The 16327-nt window shown below is 42.8% G+C and overlaps 1 protein-coding gene across 9 annotated transcripts in view; it reads left to right on the top strand.

Moving 5' to 3' along the window:
• The first annotated feature begins 1319 nt into the window (after window positions 1-1319).
• Window positions 1320-16327, top strand: part of C7H14orf39 (chromosome 7 C14orf39 homolog) — a 264000-nt gene continuing 248992 nt past the window's right edge. For 5 of the 9 annotated variants that reach the window (XM_033950798.1, XM_033950797.1, XM_033950796.1 and 2 more), the window contains exon 1: window positions 1321-1622. In XM_033950798.1, coding sequence (XP_033806689.1) covers window positions 1615-1622 — 8 coding nt within the window. In that variant the 5' untranslated portion in view covers window positions 1321-1614. Of the gene's footprint in view, window positions 1627-2214; window positions 2251-16327 lie in introns of those variants that run through there. The other 4 variants (XM_033950799.1, XM_033950801.1, XM_033950794.1 and 1 more) reach the window with 3 other exon arrangements.

Raw genomic sequence — 16327 nt, 5'->3', positions numbered from 1 at the left:
CCATCCCCCTGCTCTGGCATCTCTCTCTCCAATCCCTTCCTCCTGTTCTTCCATCTCAATTTATGTCCTGCCTCTAAGGACTGAATAGTAAGAGAGAATTTAGACGATTTCTCTTTTTCATTGTGTCTACCTATAGCTTGCCACCTATTTCCCCTCATCCCTTCCAGTATCTAACTCTATCCTCTTCCCCCAATCCAGCATGTGCCCTTTTTTCTTTCTCCTCTGCACTTCCTTCCAGTATCTGCTCCCCTCTCTCCCCCACAGTTCCATCTACTGTTCACCCTATGTATTGCCCCTTTCATCCATTGCCCTCTCTGCCCTTTCCATCCAGTGTGCGCCCTCTCTCTCTTCCATATGGCATCTTCTGTCTTTCTATGTTCCTTCAATAAACTGTCTGTCTTATGCCTTTTTCATTTCAGCTTCACCCCCCTCTCCATTTTTCTGTCTCCACCCCTTCTTCTATGCTCTGACATCTCTTTTCTCCTTTCCATCCTACTCAACCCTATGGCCTGGCATCTCTCCCTCCACTAGGTGACATTTTCTCTCCTTCCTTCCCTTCTCTCTCACTCCATGGTCCGGTATCTCTTTTCCTTCCTTTCCCTCTCATGATCTTGGAATCTTTCTTCTTTCTCCCTCCTTCCCTCTCTCACCCCAATTGGGTGCATCAACATTTCTCCCACCCCAAAAAAAAATAAAATAAATCTGTCATAGTCCTTGCGCTATACAATGAATCGCCTCAACTGTAATCTTGGACAGAAACACAAGGCCAAACGTTCTCCAAGCACAAGTCTTGCAATGTAGCACAAGGCATTCAGCGCTGGGCATCTACCGGCGGTCCGCGAGCAACTTGAGCCTTCTCGGGCTCTGGGGAGCAAAGCGAGGGGAGAGGAGAAGGGAGTGGGGAGAGGGGCGCTCTTCTCGGGGCAGACAAGGTAAGGAAAGGCGAGGTCTCAGAGCGGGGCTCCTTCAACTGTCCGGATACATGCCGCTGTAGCCGCGCGAGGGAGATGCGCGGGACGCGTCTGATGCTGTCAAAAGTGTCTCGCGCTCGGGGGCCGGAGCGAACTGAACTGAAGCCGCGGGCTCTAACGTCGCGTGCGCCGGCTTCATTTAGTCGCCGAAACAGGGATGACATCACTTCCTGTTTCGGTGAAGGGAAGCCGGTGCGCGCAGCGTTAGAGCCCCGCGGCTTCAGGTCAGTTCGCTTGTAAGGGGAGGGAAGGAAGCTGACCTCACCAGGCAATCGGAGGCCCCCTGCCTGTTTGCTCCTCCCCTAAAGTCGGCCCCCCCCCCCCAGGCACTTGTTTACTGGGCTTATCCTTTAATTCGGCCCTGCTTGTGCAGGTGTCAGTTTAAACGCTTTATTCTAGCCGGCCGGTAGGTTGGGTTTTTCCCGCCTTTGAGGTCAGGCTGGCCTGCTTTCTCTATTGAGGCTTTGATTGAGTCGAAGATCTTCTTCCAGAAGCTTCTGTTTTGTCCGCTTTAGATCTATGGGATATTTATTTGTTTTAAAATGTTTTTCAGCCTGACTTGAAATTCAAAATCTTGTTTTGTTTTATGTGGGATGACCTTCTGAGTGAATAATAAGTTGTGGAGAAATCGAAGCAAAAGTCTATGCAGAAGTAGGTAAATAGAGAGACAACCAAGAGGTTTTTGACATAAATTTTATTTCATTTATAACGAGTAGTTAGCTTTACAGTTATTTTTCTTTTTGTTTAAGTTGTTAACCTTCGAATCCCAAAAGTTAGAATAGTATGACTTTAATTTTTAAAGTAAATGTATATAGCAAATTATTATCCTCAGAGTGAAGAATTCCAGTAATTTGAGAACCTGAAATGCCACATTTTGTTTTATGCTGTTTATACACAACAGCTTTAAAACAAACAGTTTTCGTAGAAAATTTGACAGAAAAAGAGTGGGTGAAGGGTGTTGGTTTATATTTTTCATGTTTATGTATTGCATAGGCACAAACATTTACAAATGATTGAGGGTGCCAAACAATACAAATTACTTTTCCCAGGCTACTATGAATGTGTGTGCTTAATTCATTGAAAGAAATGAAATTATGCTCCTGGGATAATCTGTAGAAGCAGGCTATCAAATTCCACAAACATTTTAGGAGAATTCTAGGAGAATTTTTGTACTCTGAATAGTGCAAGGGTATTTACCTGCCTTAGGTAAGCTTCCTCCCTTGTTTTCTTTTTCAGTTAACTTTCAACTAGTCAGTCCCTTTCACTCAACCAGGCTGTGGTAAGGAAACTTTAGTCATTCCCACACCAGTCCTCCCAGCACAATCCTGTAAAAATAATTGGATGTCACTATTTTAAATAATAAACACTGATTATACTAGTGTCTCAAACTTTTTAAGCTGTGACACACTAAACAGAACAAATGTTTTTTAGCAGCACATTATAACTGAAATTATAAAATTGTAAAACCAACAAAAAAAATAAATATGCGAGTTTTTTTATTTAAAGTTCTTTAAGCTATGTATGAATAATTGTAACAGTGGCGAAACTAAAAGTAGATAGAATAGAATTGCTAATCAATTGGATGGATGTATTTTGTTTTTTAGTTCAAATTAACTCAGCACATGGCTTGATAGTCAAGAAGCAATCAAGCATTTCATCATCTACCATCTGCAGTTCTCTTTTTTTTTTTTTTTCAATTTAATTTCTGTTGGAGCTGAAACTCCAAGTTTGCAAAGATAAGAAGATCCAAACGGTAACAATACTTCTTTGTTTGTTGCTCAAGTTAGGATATCTACTGCATAAAAAATAAAAATAAAATTACTTGCAGTTAGTTTTCAAGGACCAATCACATCAAAGAATTATGCTTGTCTGGACGGTTGTATCCTTACGCATACAGACACTCATAACATTCACAGACTCTAGTATATACTTAAGAAGGGAATTTGTAAAAATAAAGTATAATTCTGGAATCTCGTGGCACACCTGGAATCTCTTTGGAGCACACAGTTTGAGAGACACAGATATATACTCATAATAGGGGAATTCTGTATACCAGTGGTCCCCGACCTTTTTGACACCAAGGACCTCTTTTATAAAAGCAAATTTATCCAGGGACCAGTAAGGGGATGGGGGAAGGATTCGGGGTGTGTTCATAGGTCAGTTTTTAAAACAATATAAATTACATTTCTATTACTACTAAGTTATAATATCATAATAGAAATTATACAACTTACCATAATGCTGAATCAATGGGAGCCCTGAGCTTGTTTTCCTGCAACCATCTGGGGACAATGGAAGACAGTGAAACGCGAAGTGTGTTGCTTATGTTCAGTCTACTCCGTAATTTTGTTTTGGTTGCTGTCACTGCAGAAAACACTGCCTCACAAAGATATGAAAGCAGACGTTTTAGTGCTTTTTGTGGCAACCTCAGGATATTCCACCTTGACTTTAATCCAAAACATATGAAGATTTGAAGTTGTCTCAAACATACTTTTAAGGCCACCATCATTTGCAGCCTCAAGCAGTTGATCCTCTTCAAGCACATACAAAGTTGATTCACTTGGCTTACTCATAAATGGGTCATGGATCCATTCCTTCCCATTTTTGGGCTTGCAAGCTACTTTTAAAATGACTAAGTCAAAATGATCTATCAACAATAAATTTTTTAAAAACACAAAGCACACTGTATGCAGAGAAAATGTTAAATTATCATTCTTATTCTGGGGTTTTTTCAAAGAGGTCAAGGCAGATGATTCTATGCAATGTCACCTCAGGAACAACTACACAAAAATAGACAAATATACCTCTATCCCTTTTTACTAAACCACAATAGCAGTTTTTAGCGCAGGGACGCTCATAAGCTCTGTGCGCTAAAAACCGCTATTGCGGTTTAGTAAAAGGGAGTCATAATGCAAAATATAGACAGCAGATATAAATTCAGACATTTTGATTACTAAATTTAAAATAAAATAATTTTTCCTACCTTTGTTGTCTGGTGATTTCATGAGTCTCTGGTTGCACTTTCTTCTGACTATGCATCCAATCTTTCTTCCCTTTTTTCAGCCTGTATGCTTCCTCTCCTCCAGACCTCATTCCCTCCCCCAACTTTTTCTTCCTCTTTCCCTGCCCGTTCTTTCTCCCTGCCTCCCTTTCTTTTTTTTCTCTCTTCATGCCCTCTTTCTTTTTTTTTTCTGTTTCCCTTCTTTCCTTCTGTCTTCCTCCCCTCCCCCAAGCCACTGCCATCGGGGAACAGGCCCCCAAGCCGCTGCCGCCATCGGGTAACAGGCCCCAAAGCTGCTGCCGCCCCAAGCTCTCCCTGCTTCCCTGCGTCGGGCCAACCAGCATTCCTCTCCTTGACGTCAATTCTGCTGTCGGAAAGGAAGTTCCAGCTCAGCCAGGCAGTGATTGGTAGGCCCGAACTTCCTCTCCAAAGGGGAGAGGAAGGTTGATCGGCCTGGTAGATTGCCAAGGCAAAGTGAGTCCATCACGGAGCCCGGGATGGGCTCCGCAATCGACTCATGTTGCCTTGGCGATTTCCGTTCGATCGCAATTGACCTATTGGGTACCCCTGGTCTAGAATGTCTCACCTATTGCACTGGAAAAGGAGATTATGTACGTATCCTGGTAATCTCTTTTCCAGTAGATTGAGACATTCTAAACCCCCTGCCCTGTCCTTGCTGTGCCTGATTTCAGAGTTTGATGTCACATTTCAGTCTCTTTCTATGTTGCTAATTTGTTTCATGAAGATCAGTCAGCCCTTAGAGGCTGGGAAGTATTTGTAAATATGTTCAGCCTGTTCTAGTAGTTCCTGAGCTCCTTTTGAAGCCTATGTTGGCGGTTATGGGTACTGTTTAGTTGTTTGAGCAGAACAATGTTTTAGCTTGTCGTTAAGGTGCCTCTACTTCACAGATGTGAGTGTCTTTCTATGCTTGGGTACTGACTGATGGGAGGATCTAAGCTAGCCTGTGAAGTACTCTAGAAGTGGAGTGGAAAACCTGGAATGGTTATCTTCTGCAGCTCATGTGGGTAAAGGGAAATAACCCTGTGGTCTAGAATGTTTCACCTATCTACTGGAAAAGAGCTTACCAGGGTAAGTATATAATCTTATAGAATCCTGGCATAATAACATATGGGTTGTGCGCTGGACTTGCATCTGATAGAATCAGGTGTAATGTCTCATGCCCAAAATTAAGTGCAGATTGGCAGTGTTCTATAACTGGGTACCTAGCCTTTAGGAATGTCCACGATCTCCTCCCCCACAAATGCCTCTCCTGTGGCCATTTTCCCCTTTGGGATGTTCGTGGGAAAAGTTAGGTGCAAAGTTATAGAATAGCGTGCAGAGGATATCCATGTGCAATCTTGATGAAACATCAGTTAAGTAGCCTATTAGTGCTCATAAAAACAGAGAAAAATGAAGGCAGATAAAAAGCATTGGGCCTATCTAGTTTGCCTATCCATGCCAACTAATATCCTCTCCTTTCCCTTAGAGATCCAATGTACTTATCTCAAGCTTTCCTGAATTCAGATGCACATTTTCTCTCCACCAACTCCACCGGTAGGCCATTCAAGTATTTCCCATCCTTTCCATGAAAAAGTGTTTTCTGAGGTTACTTCTGAATCTATCACCTTCATCCTATGTATGCCCCTCAATCCAGTTTCCTTTCTCATGAAAGAGACTCGCTTCATGCGCATTTATGCCATGCAGGTATTTAAACATCTCTATCATGTCTCCCCTTTTGTGCCTTTCCTCTAAATATACATAATGAGATCTTTATCAGTCCTCATACGCCTTATGATGAAAACCACCAACCATTTTAGTAGCCTTCCTGTGGACTGAGTCCATCCTGTTTATATCTTTTTGAAGGTATTGTTTCCAGAATTGTACACAGTATTCTAAATGAGGTCTCACCAGAGTCTTGAAGGCGAGGAGTGGACTAGTGGTAGAGCTGCTGCTCTAGCACCCAGAGGTTGTGGGATCAAATCCTAGCGCTGCTCCTGTGACCCTGGGTAAGTCACTTATTCTAGTGCAATAGGTGTGTCATTCTGGACGGATGGGCAATATTCCAGTGCCTGCCGGCTTTTGAATCCCTCCTACTTCACCAGAGGGCTCTGATGCCCCCTTCAGTTTTTTCCTTCTGCACTCAAGCCTGAAGGAGTCTTTCTGATCTGCTCTGCTTATTTGTTTATTTTTGTTGGTGGTTTTTTGTTCTTTTCACGGTCTTTTTGCTTCATTTCATGCTAAGAGCTCCCCTAATCGAGGGTATAGCTCTGCCTGCATGGAAGAGATGCAGACTGACAGGCCGATCCCTTGTGGTACCTCTTGGCTAACCTGCAGAAGCATTTTTGGAGATCAGGGCTGTTCCCCTTGTAGCATTGCTTACCTACTGTATCGCAGGGACTTGAGGCCAGGCTGTTGGGCATCCTTTGAGGGCTCAGTGGAGTCTTCCAGGGTGCCGGCTGCATATCGCCTCACCCATTTTTGAGTGTGTGGGAGTTGGAGGCTCAGTTAGACACCGATTAGGCTGGCATCCTGAAGATTCAGCGCTGGGAGGGCATTCAGTTTTGAGGCAGTGATTTCTTCTCCAATATCCAGCTACGAGTCCTTTTGGAGCTGAGGCAGGTTTGCAGCACAGGCCACAGTGAGTAAGGCTGTTACAGCCTTTGAGGAAAATTGGGGTGGTGGGGTGGTTTGTAAATGTTAAATTTAAAGGTTTCTGCCTGTTCCTTGATGTTCTCCTACCTATAAAATTCTAAAATCGCTAGTGTGTTTGTTTTAGAGCTTTAGAGCACTTTTTAGGTGCCAAAATATTGCTGCGGCAGCCATCTTGGATTTTCCAAAATTTCTTCTTCTTAGGACCTTAACGTAGTCGAGCAGGGTCTCAGCCGGGTTCCATACAAGCCGCTGAATGAAGCATCCTTGATGGATCCGATGCTTAAAATGTTTTTTTCTGGTGGCTATTACTTCAGCGAGAAGGGTCTCTGAGTTATAGGCGCTTTCTTGCAGAGAGCCTTTCCTCAGATTTACTGAAGCTGGAGTCTCTTTATGCACCATTCCATCCTTTTTGCCAAAGGTTGTTGGCATTCCATGTCAATCAGGAAGTCAGATTGCCGGCATTCCAGTCCACAGGTTCCAAGAAGAAGGACCGGATTCTGAAGAAATTGGACGTTCAAGCTCAATTTATTTGATATACCATAAATATAAATCCAAGGTTAAAATCTAAGAGGTTCATAATTGAAATGGAAATAATCTAAAAATCTGCCTAAATCGGTACTTAGACGATCAAAAAGACAGGTCGTCCAAGTGCTAAACGGGTTTTAGACGTATCTAAAAGCAGCTTAGGTCTTTTCACTGCCACTGTGAGCTCAGAGTGAAAAGGGGCGTTTTTGAAGGAGTGGTTAGGGTGGGAGTTAGGCGAGATGTATATCTGGATTTTCAGAAGGCGTTTGACAAGGTTCCACATGAACGACTACTTCGGAAACTTGCAAACCATGGAATCGAGGGTGAAATAAACTAATCTAAACTAAACCTTAAGTTTATATACCTTATCTCCATGAATATAGAGCTCAGCACGGTTTACAAGAGCTTAATAAAGGAAGGTATAACACATTGGGTTTGGTGGTTGAGTATAGGGGGGAGGAGAGCATTACATTTTTGTGAAAAACCTAGTTTTCAGGTGCTTACGGAATAGTTGGAAGGAGACCTGATTCCATAGTGGGGTAGTAAGGTTATTCCAAAGCCCTGTGATTCTGAAGAAGAGAGATTTTCCAGCATAGAGGATACTTTTTAGTGAGGGGAAGGATAGTTTAAGTTTTTGGGTGGACCTGGTGTTGACAGGACTCGAGGAGTTCCAAGATAGTGGGATTAGGGGAGGGAGGATTCCCTGTAGGATTTTAAAAGCTAGGCAGGAGCGTTTCAAATGAACCCTGGAAATTATTGGGAGCCAGTGGAGTTTGGACAAAAGTGGGGAAACACGGTCAAATTTGTGTTTTGCGAAGATTAACTTGGCTGTAGTGTTCTGAATTATTTGAAGTCTTTTGGAAGACTTATTTTTAGTTAGACTTAGGAGATGGAATTACAATAATCTAGTTTGGAAAGGATGATGGATTGAACAAGGACAGCAAATGTTGTTGGCGGAAGCAGGATCTCACTTTCCTCAGCATGTGGAGACTGAAAAAGCATGATTTTACCAGGGAGTTGAGGTGGTCATTGAAGGAAAGAGAAGAGTTGATGATGATGCCTAGAACTTTGCTTGAGAACTCAAGCTGCAGTGTGGCGCCAGAGGGCAGTGTGAAGAGGGTGGGCAGCTGTTCTAATTTTGGACCGAGCCAGAGAAGCTTCGTTTTGGACTCGTTCAGTTTCATTTGGACTGAGAGGGACCAGGATTGGAGTTTCATTATGCAGGCTGTTATGTTCTCAGAGAGGTTGGTAAGGTTCGAGTCTGTCTCGAGAAAGACAAGGATGTCGTCAGCATAAGTATAGATTGTTTCAAGGGAAGACATGTAGATGTTGAAGAGAATAGGGGATAGGGGTGATCCCTGCGGGACTCCACAAGTCGATTTCCAAGGAGCGGACGTGGCAACATTTGTGTTGACAGTGTAGGAGCAGGAACATAAGAAGTTCGAGAACCACTCTTAAGACTGTGAAGTCGATGCCTATCTCGGAAAGTTGATAAATTAAATATCATGGTGGATGACATCAAAAGCTGCAGAGAGATCAAATTATAATAGGACACAAACTTATTACGAGAGTGTAATTGTTGCACCTTTGAAATTAATGAGACCAGTAGGGATTCGGTGCTGAAGTTGGGTCTGAAGCTGTATTGTTAAGGTAAGAGAATGGAGAATCTCTCTAGGTAGGGATGAGAGCTGGGTGGAAATGATGGCCTCTAGCATTTTAGTCAGGAGAGGGATGTTTGCTATGGGACGGTAGTTAAAAGGAAAGGAAAGGTCAAGATCCGCTTTTTTCAATAATGGGGACAAGGCAATATGTCCCATTTCTGTGGAGAATAGGTCCGATAGTAAAGCAGAGTTTATAAGACTGGTGAGGGATGAGATGGCCTGCGTGGGAATATTCTTGTACAGGTAGGAAGGGAATGGTTCCAGGGCACATTACAGGATTTCAGTTTGAGGCAGAGTTTAGAGATCTGGGGTTCGGATACGAGTTCGACAGTAGTCCATGATCTGTCTGCTGGGATAGAGTTAGAGTCGTTGGGGGCCAGAGAGTTGTAAGAGACTGTTGGAGGGAAGGAGCTCCTTATAGTAGTGATCTTTTTTTTAAGGTGTGATTTCTGGTGCGCACTAGCACAAGGATTCTGAGGCCAGAGCAAATATTATTGACATTTGTGGAGTCGAGTAGATTGGGGGAGAGGTTTCAGGCAGTGAGTAATGTTGGTAAATGAGCAGAGTAAGAGAAGAAGGAGCCAAGAAGGTGGCTTCATGGTGAGATCTAGGAGAACCAATAAGAGGGCTGAAGGCAGAGCCTGTTTGTTTATCGTGTGGGGTTCTGGAATTAGAGGTTTGGATCTTGTTGGGTATTTGATAGTAGATGTCTTAGGACTTGTTTGATTTTCTGAATAGTGGCTTAACTGAATAGTGGCTTAAAATAGATGAAAACTTGGCACAGTGGCTTAAAATGGACCTGATTGATTCTAGTAAGACGTAAGCAAAGGTAAAATTTAGCAGCTGATTGCTTCTAGTAACTTTGCACCTAATTGTATCTAGTAAGACGAATGGAGGTAGAAACTAAATCAGATGAAAAGTTTGCACCCAATTGCTTCTAGTAAGAGTGTATTGACCTTTAAGACAGTTGCTTCTGGTAAGACATTGAAACTGGTAAGATAAAACTTAAGGAAGACTTAGCACCTAATTGCTTCTAGTAAGACAGAACGGAGGAGAAACTTAAGTCAGATGGTAATTTAGCACTCAATTGCTTCTAGTAAGACATGAGCAGGGTAGAATTTAAACAGCTATTGGTGTCATGTAAGGACTTAGATAGAGGTAGAACCTAGCATCGAGTTGAGGTAAAACTTAGTGCTAAGATCAGTCCTTTCTGCACAAGCGGTGTCGGGCAGATGAAGGAGGGCGGAGATGGCAGGGGGCTTTCTCCTTCCTCTGCTTTAAATAGCAGAGCGGTGATCATCGGCCCTAAACACAGGGCAGAAGAAGAGTGAGCTGGGGTGGGTGGAGTCTGGCCATGCCACGTGTTTTACAATATAATAAAAAAAGGAGTGGGGGGGAGAGACCAAACAAAGTCAAACTAATACAAACATCTCTGAAACATAAGGAAAAGAAAGATGGATTAATTACAATAAACTCTAGGGTTTGGGAAAGAGGAAAAGGAAAAAATATATAACGTAGAGGGTAAAAATATACTGTTCAATTTCTCGGTCCCGGGAAAGATGATGGAAGCGCTGATTAAAGACAGCATTTGGGAACACATCGAAAAAAATGGGCAGCTAAAGCCAAGCCAACATGGTTTCTGCAAGGGCAGGTCATGCCTCACAAACTTATTATACTTCTTTGAGGGGGTGAACAGCCAGGTGGATAGAGGGGAATCCATAGACATCATTTACCTTGACTTCCAAAAAGCTTTCGATAAGGTACCACACGAAAGACTGCTAAGAAAGCTATGGAACCACGTGGTACAAGGGGAGGTCCACCGATGGATCAAAAATTGGCTGGCGGACAGGAAACAGAGGGTTGGAGTAAAGGGCTATTACTCAGATTGGAAAAGGGTCACGAGCGGAGTACCACAGGGGTCGGTGCTGGGACCGCTCCTGTTTAATATATTTATTAACGACCTGGAGGCGGGAACAAAATGTGAGGTTATTAAATTTGCGGATGACACTAAACTATACAGCAGGGTCATAACCATGGAGGACTGCGAAGACCTCCAAAAAGATCTGACAACGCTGGAAGAGTGGGCCAAAAAGTGGCAAATGAGCTTCAACATAGGGAAATGCAAGGTCATGCATATTGGGAAAAAGAACCCGATGTTCACTTACAAGATGGGGGGATCGCCGCTAGGGGTGAGCAACCTTGAAAGGGACCTGGGAGTGATGGTGGACACAACATTGAAGACATCGGCACAGTGCGCCACAGCCTCAAGGAAAGCGGACAAAATGTTGGGTATCATTAAGAAAGGTATCACAACCAGGACAAAGGAAGTCATCCTGCCACTGTATCGTGCGATGGTGCGCCCGCACCTGGAGTTCTGTGTGCAGTACTGGTCGCCGTACCTCAAGAAAGACATGGCGGTACTTGAGAGAGTCCAGAGAAGAGCAACTAAGCTAATAAAGGGTATGGGGAACCTCTCATATACTGACAGACTAAAAAAGCTGGGGCTTTTTTCCCTGGAAAAGCGATGACTCAGGGGAGACATGATAGAAACCTTCAAGATCATGAAGGGCATAGAAAAAGTGGACAGGGACAGATTTTTCAAACTAAGGGGAACCACAAGTACAAGGGGGCACTCAGAGAAATTGAAAGGGGAAAGGTTTAGAACAAACGCCAGGAAGTTCTTTTTCACCCAGAGGGTGGTGGATACATGGAACGCGCTGCCGGAGGATGTGATAGGCAGAAGTACGCTACAGGGCTTCAAAGAAGGTCTGGACAGGTACCTAGAGGACAAAGGGATTGAGGGGTACAGATAGGAGTAGAGGTAAGGTTATAGGGACAGGATTAGAGGTAAAATGTAAAATTAGTCAGAGACCACTGTTCAGGCAGTGGGCCTGATGGGCCGCTGCGGGAGCGGACCGCTGGGCAGGATGGCATCTGGTCTGCCCCAGCGGAGGCAATTTCTTATGTTCTTATGTAAGCCCATTCAATTAAACTATGAACAAAATGCTCACGTAGAGTAAAAATACTCACGTGGATTAAAAACTGGCTTGAGCATAGGAAACAGAGTGGGGGTAAACGGACAATACTCGGACTGGAAGAGCGTCACCGCAGGACTCAGGGTGCCGCAGGGCTCAGTGCTTGAACCCGTGCTCTTCAACGTCTTTATAAACAATCTGGACATTGGTACGACGAGTGAGGTGATTAAATTTGCGGATGATACAAAGTTATTCAGAGTAGTGAAGACACAGGGGGATTGTGAAGATCTGCAACGTGACATAATCAAACTCGAGGAATGGGCATCAACATGGCAGATGAGGTTCAACGTGGATAAGTGTAAAGTGATGCATATAGGTAACAAAAATCTCAAGCACGAATACAGGATGTCCGGGGTGGTACTTGGAGAGACCTCCCAGGAAAGAGACTTGGGAGTTATGATTGACAAGTCGATGAAGCCATCTGTGCAATGTGTAGCGGTGGCGAAAAGGGCGAACAGAATGCTAAGAATGATAAAGAACAGATCTGAGAAGGTTATCATGCCGCTGTACCGGGCCATTGGTGCGCCCTCACCTGGAGTACTGCGTCCAGCAGTGGTCGCTGTACATGAAGAAGGACACGGTACTACTCGAAAGGGTCTAGAGAAGAGCAACTAAGATGGTTAAGGGGCTGGAGGAGTTGCCGTACAGCGAAAGATTAGAGAAACTGGACCTCTTCTTCCTCGAACAGAGGAGATTAAGAGGGGACATGATCAAACATTCAAGGTACTGAAGGGAATAGGCTTAGTAGATAATAACAGGTTGTTCACCCTCTCCAAGGTAGGGAGAACGAGAGGGCACTCTCTATAATTGAAAGGGGATAGATTTCGTACGATCATAAGGAAGTTTTTCCTCGCCTAGAGAGTGGTAGAAAACTGGAACGCTCTTCCGGAGTCTGTCATAGGGAAAAACACCCTCCAGGGATTCAAGACAAAGTTAGACAAGTTCCTGCTGAACCGGAACATACGCAGGTAGGGCTAGTTTCAGTTAAGGCACTGGCCTTTGGCCAGAGGGCCACAGCATGAGCGGACTGCTGGGCACGATGGACCACTGGTCTGACCCAGCAGCGGCAATTCTTATGTTCTTATTTGATGTGGACCGACCTAGACTTAGTCATCCTGCAGCAATAATCAAAAGTTTAATGAGACTGCCTAGACAGAACTTATACGTTGTGACTTAGGCAATCTAAAACCAGATATAAGTGTCCTGAAGGTATCCATAGTGACCAGATAACCACTGCAGAGACAAAGTACAGACCCCCACACACTCCCCCAGTGATCAGTGAACCCCCATCCTCCACTGTTGTAAATATTGGAATAAAAAAGTACATGCCTGCCTCCAAAACATCAGCACCTGGCATAGGAAAGCCTAGAAGTGCTGGACAGAGGTGGCTTAAGTATTCTAGGGGGTGGGCTAGTGAACCATAGAGAGGAGGACCCAGGCCCATAAGCCACTCTAACCACTGCATTCATGGTAAAAAATGTGCACATCCCAAACACTACTGTACTGCCATATAGGTGCCACCTGCAGCCATAAGGGCTGTTGGGGTGATAGGTGAGTATAATAGGTTTTGGGGGGCTCACCATGACTTATAAGTGAGTTGTGGTGAGATGTTTATGTGGCACCCTTTTTGTGAAGTTCATAGCAGTGCCCTGTAAGGTTCCCCAGTACTCTGTTGCCATGTCTGGGTGGCCAGCCCATCACTTTGCTGACCCCTCCCATGTCCAATAGGTCTAAATCTAGGCGTATTGGACTTAGAAGATTTTTTGGACAAGAATGGGTTATAAAGATAAGAAGACTTAGCAGTCTGGGCGATCAAATGGCTGGACGTAGAAGTAGACTATTCTTGAAAAAAAATATTTTGGATGTATTTTTTGAGAATGGACTTTGGATGACTAGCGCCATAGGCCCAAAACAGACTTAGATCTTTTTTTTATTATGCTGTGCCACGTTTTTTACAATAGAATAAAAATATAAAAAAAGGAGGGGGGAGAGACCAAACAAAGTCAATAAACTAATACAAACATCTCTGAAACATAAGGAAAAGAAAGGTGGATTAATTACAATAAAGTCTAGGGTTTGGGAAAGAGGAAAAGGAAAAAATATATAATGTAGAGGGTACAAATATACTGTTCTGTTCAATTGTAAGCCCATTCAATTAAACTATGAACAAAATAATTATGCCTTTAATTGAGCCTTAAAATTTCAGAAGTGAACTTTCTGTACGATGGTAAAAAGGTAGAGAATTCCAGAGTGTAGGAGCCATGACTGAGAAGGAAGAATCCCTGTGAACATTGAGAAATAATTGCCTAAATGGTCGAACAATCAGCAACTGTTTTGTTATGATCAAAGAGTTCTCTATGGAAAATATTGAACTAAAAAACTAAATAAGAAATATGCAAGACTACTTGATAAAATCTTATGAGAAAGAATATTGTATTTAAAAGGAATTCGATAAGAAATAGGAAGGCTATGCTCAGCTTTTAGAAGAGGTATGATCAGATTTTGAATGGAGATTAAGCAATCTCATTGCAGTATTTTGAGATAATTGTAACTGATATTTTGGAAGACCAATAAGAATAGAATTACAATAGTCAAGCTTAGATAATATTAAAGAATGCATATGAATACAAAGAGAGCCTAATTGAAGGAATGAACAAATAGATCAAATTTGGTGGAGAGAAAAAAAGAGGCAGAAACCACCTTTGAAATACAAGAATGAAAGGTTAAAGTAATCAGTGTATCGCAAACTTCTGTGGCACACCAGTGTGCCTCCTGAGATTTCAGGTGTGCCGCAACACTCTAGCGAGGAGGAGAGTCATTCACGCTGGCTGACTTCCTACAGGACTTGCCTTTTGCCGCAAGAGGCACTTCCTGTAGGAAGTCAGCTGGCAAAGATGACTCTCCTACTGGCTGGCATCTCTCCTCTCCCTGCACCTCTCGGATCCCTCCACCAAAGCGGGTTGCGGCCAGATGGGCCTCCACACGTGTACGGATGTCGACGCGATAACGTCTGTGCACTTTCAGGTTCCTTCCAGCCAGGGCACTGGATTTAGTGTGCCGCCGGCTGGAAAGTTTGCGAGACACTGATCTATTACAACTTCTAAGATTTTAGTTGTTGAAGAAAATTTTAAAGGATCACCTTTCATACTAAAATTTAAAGATTTTACAGGTGGAATCCTTGAAGAAAGAAGCATTACTGTAGTTTTTTTGAGAGTTAACTTTTAGTTTATTAAGCATAAGCCAAGCTGCAATTTTTTCCAGTTTAGCGGAGATAGATGAATAACAGGATGCCAGATGAAAATCAAATGGAAGAATAAGCTGAATATTGTCTGCATAGATAAAAAAGTAAACCCTAATGACCGAAGAACAAGGGTAAGGGGAGCAAGAAAAATATTGAAAAGTATAGAGCCCTGTGCCACACCAGATTGAAGAGAATGAAAGCTAGAAAAAGTATTGGAATAATGAACCATATATGTACAGTTAGACAAGTATGATTGAAACCATGAAAGGCGGACCCTTAACCTGTATTTCTTTCTAACAATTAAGAATGTTATGGTCCACCAGATCAAAAGCTGCGGACAGATCAAGAGAAAAAAGCACATCATGAAGGGACACCTGCACACCCTAACAGTCTGGGTCTGGATTTACAGACAATAATCTGCCCTAGAGACATACATCAGAAGCTTGGATGGTGCATTACAGGAACTGGCCAAGGAGTAGAACCGTCAGACTTAAGCTCAGGGAACAGAGAGTTTGCTCTGCTTATAGAATACAATAACTTATGTTCTGTCTAAAATCTGTGGGTGCTCTATAGAATGATGTGAATGAAAACCTGTCTAATGGGTGAAGTACATTAGTATTTGTTAGAAAATCTGATAGTTGAATAGCAGCTACTTTTTCAACAATTTTTGAGACAAATGGCAAATTAGAAATTGGTCTATAATTGGCTACAATGTTAAGAACGGAATTTTGATTCTTTAGCAGGGGAATGGCTATTGCTTTCTTCCAATCTTGAGGAAAATCAGCAACAGAAAGACTATTATTGACCATTGATAACAGTGGCTCAAAAAGTGAGTCAAGAAAATGTGAAAGAAGAGAAGCAGAAATAGGATCAGTTAGACGTGAAGAAAGTTTTAGAAGCATAATTATTTTCTTCAAAGAAGTAAAAGTTTGAAGGTTGAAAGGAGCGAGAGCTGTCACCAGCACTGTAGATATTGAAGATGAAGGAACGTCAATTGGGGGGAGCAGATGGCAGTCAAAGGGACAGATGTAATGCATTGTTATGTTAGTGATTTTATCTTGAAATCCTAAAGCAAAATCTTCAGCATTGAGAGAAGACAACAAATTAGGGGGAATGGAATAGAAAGAGAATGCAATAAATGATAAAGATAAGATTAGTTTAATTCACGTTTAAGAATATTAGAAATATTTTGACCCTCGCTAGTGAACTGTCTAGGCTGGCAGTGCAGTGTTCGCCCCAGA

The sequence above is a fragment of the Geotrypetes seraphini genome, chromosome 7 (genome assembly GCF_902459505.1).
Source record: "Geotrypetes seraphini chromosome 7, aGeoSer1.1, whole genome shotgun sequence".
Classification (NCBI taxonomy): Eukaryota; Metazoa; Chordata; class Amphibia; order Gymnophiona; family Dermophiidae; genus Geotrypetes; species Geotrypetes seraphini.
Note: the sequence above shows the minus strand (reverse complement) of the source record. Positions and strands in the feature narration are given on the sequence as shown.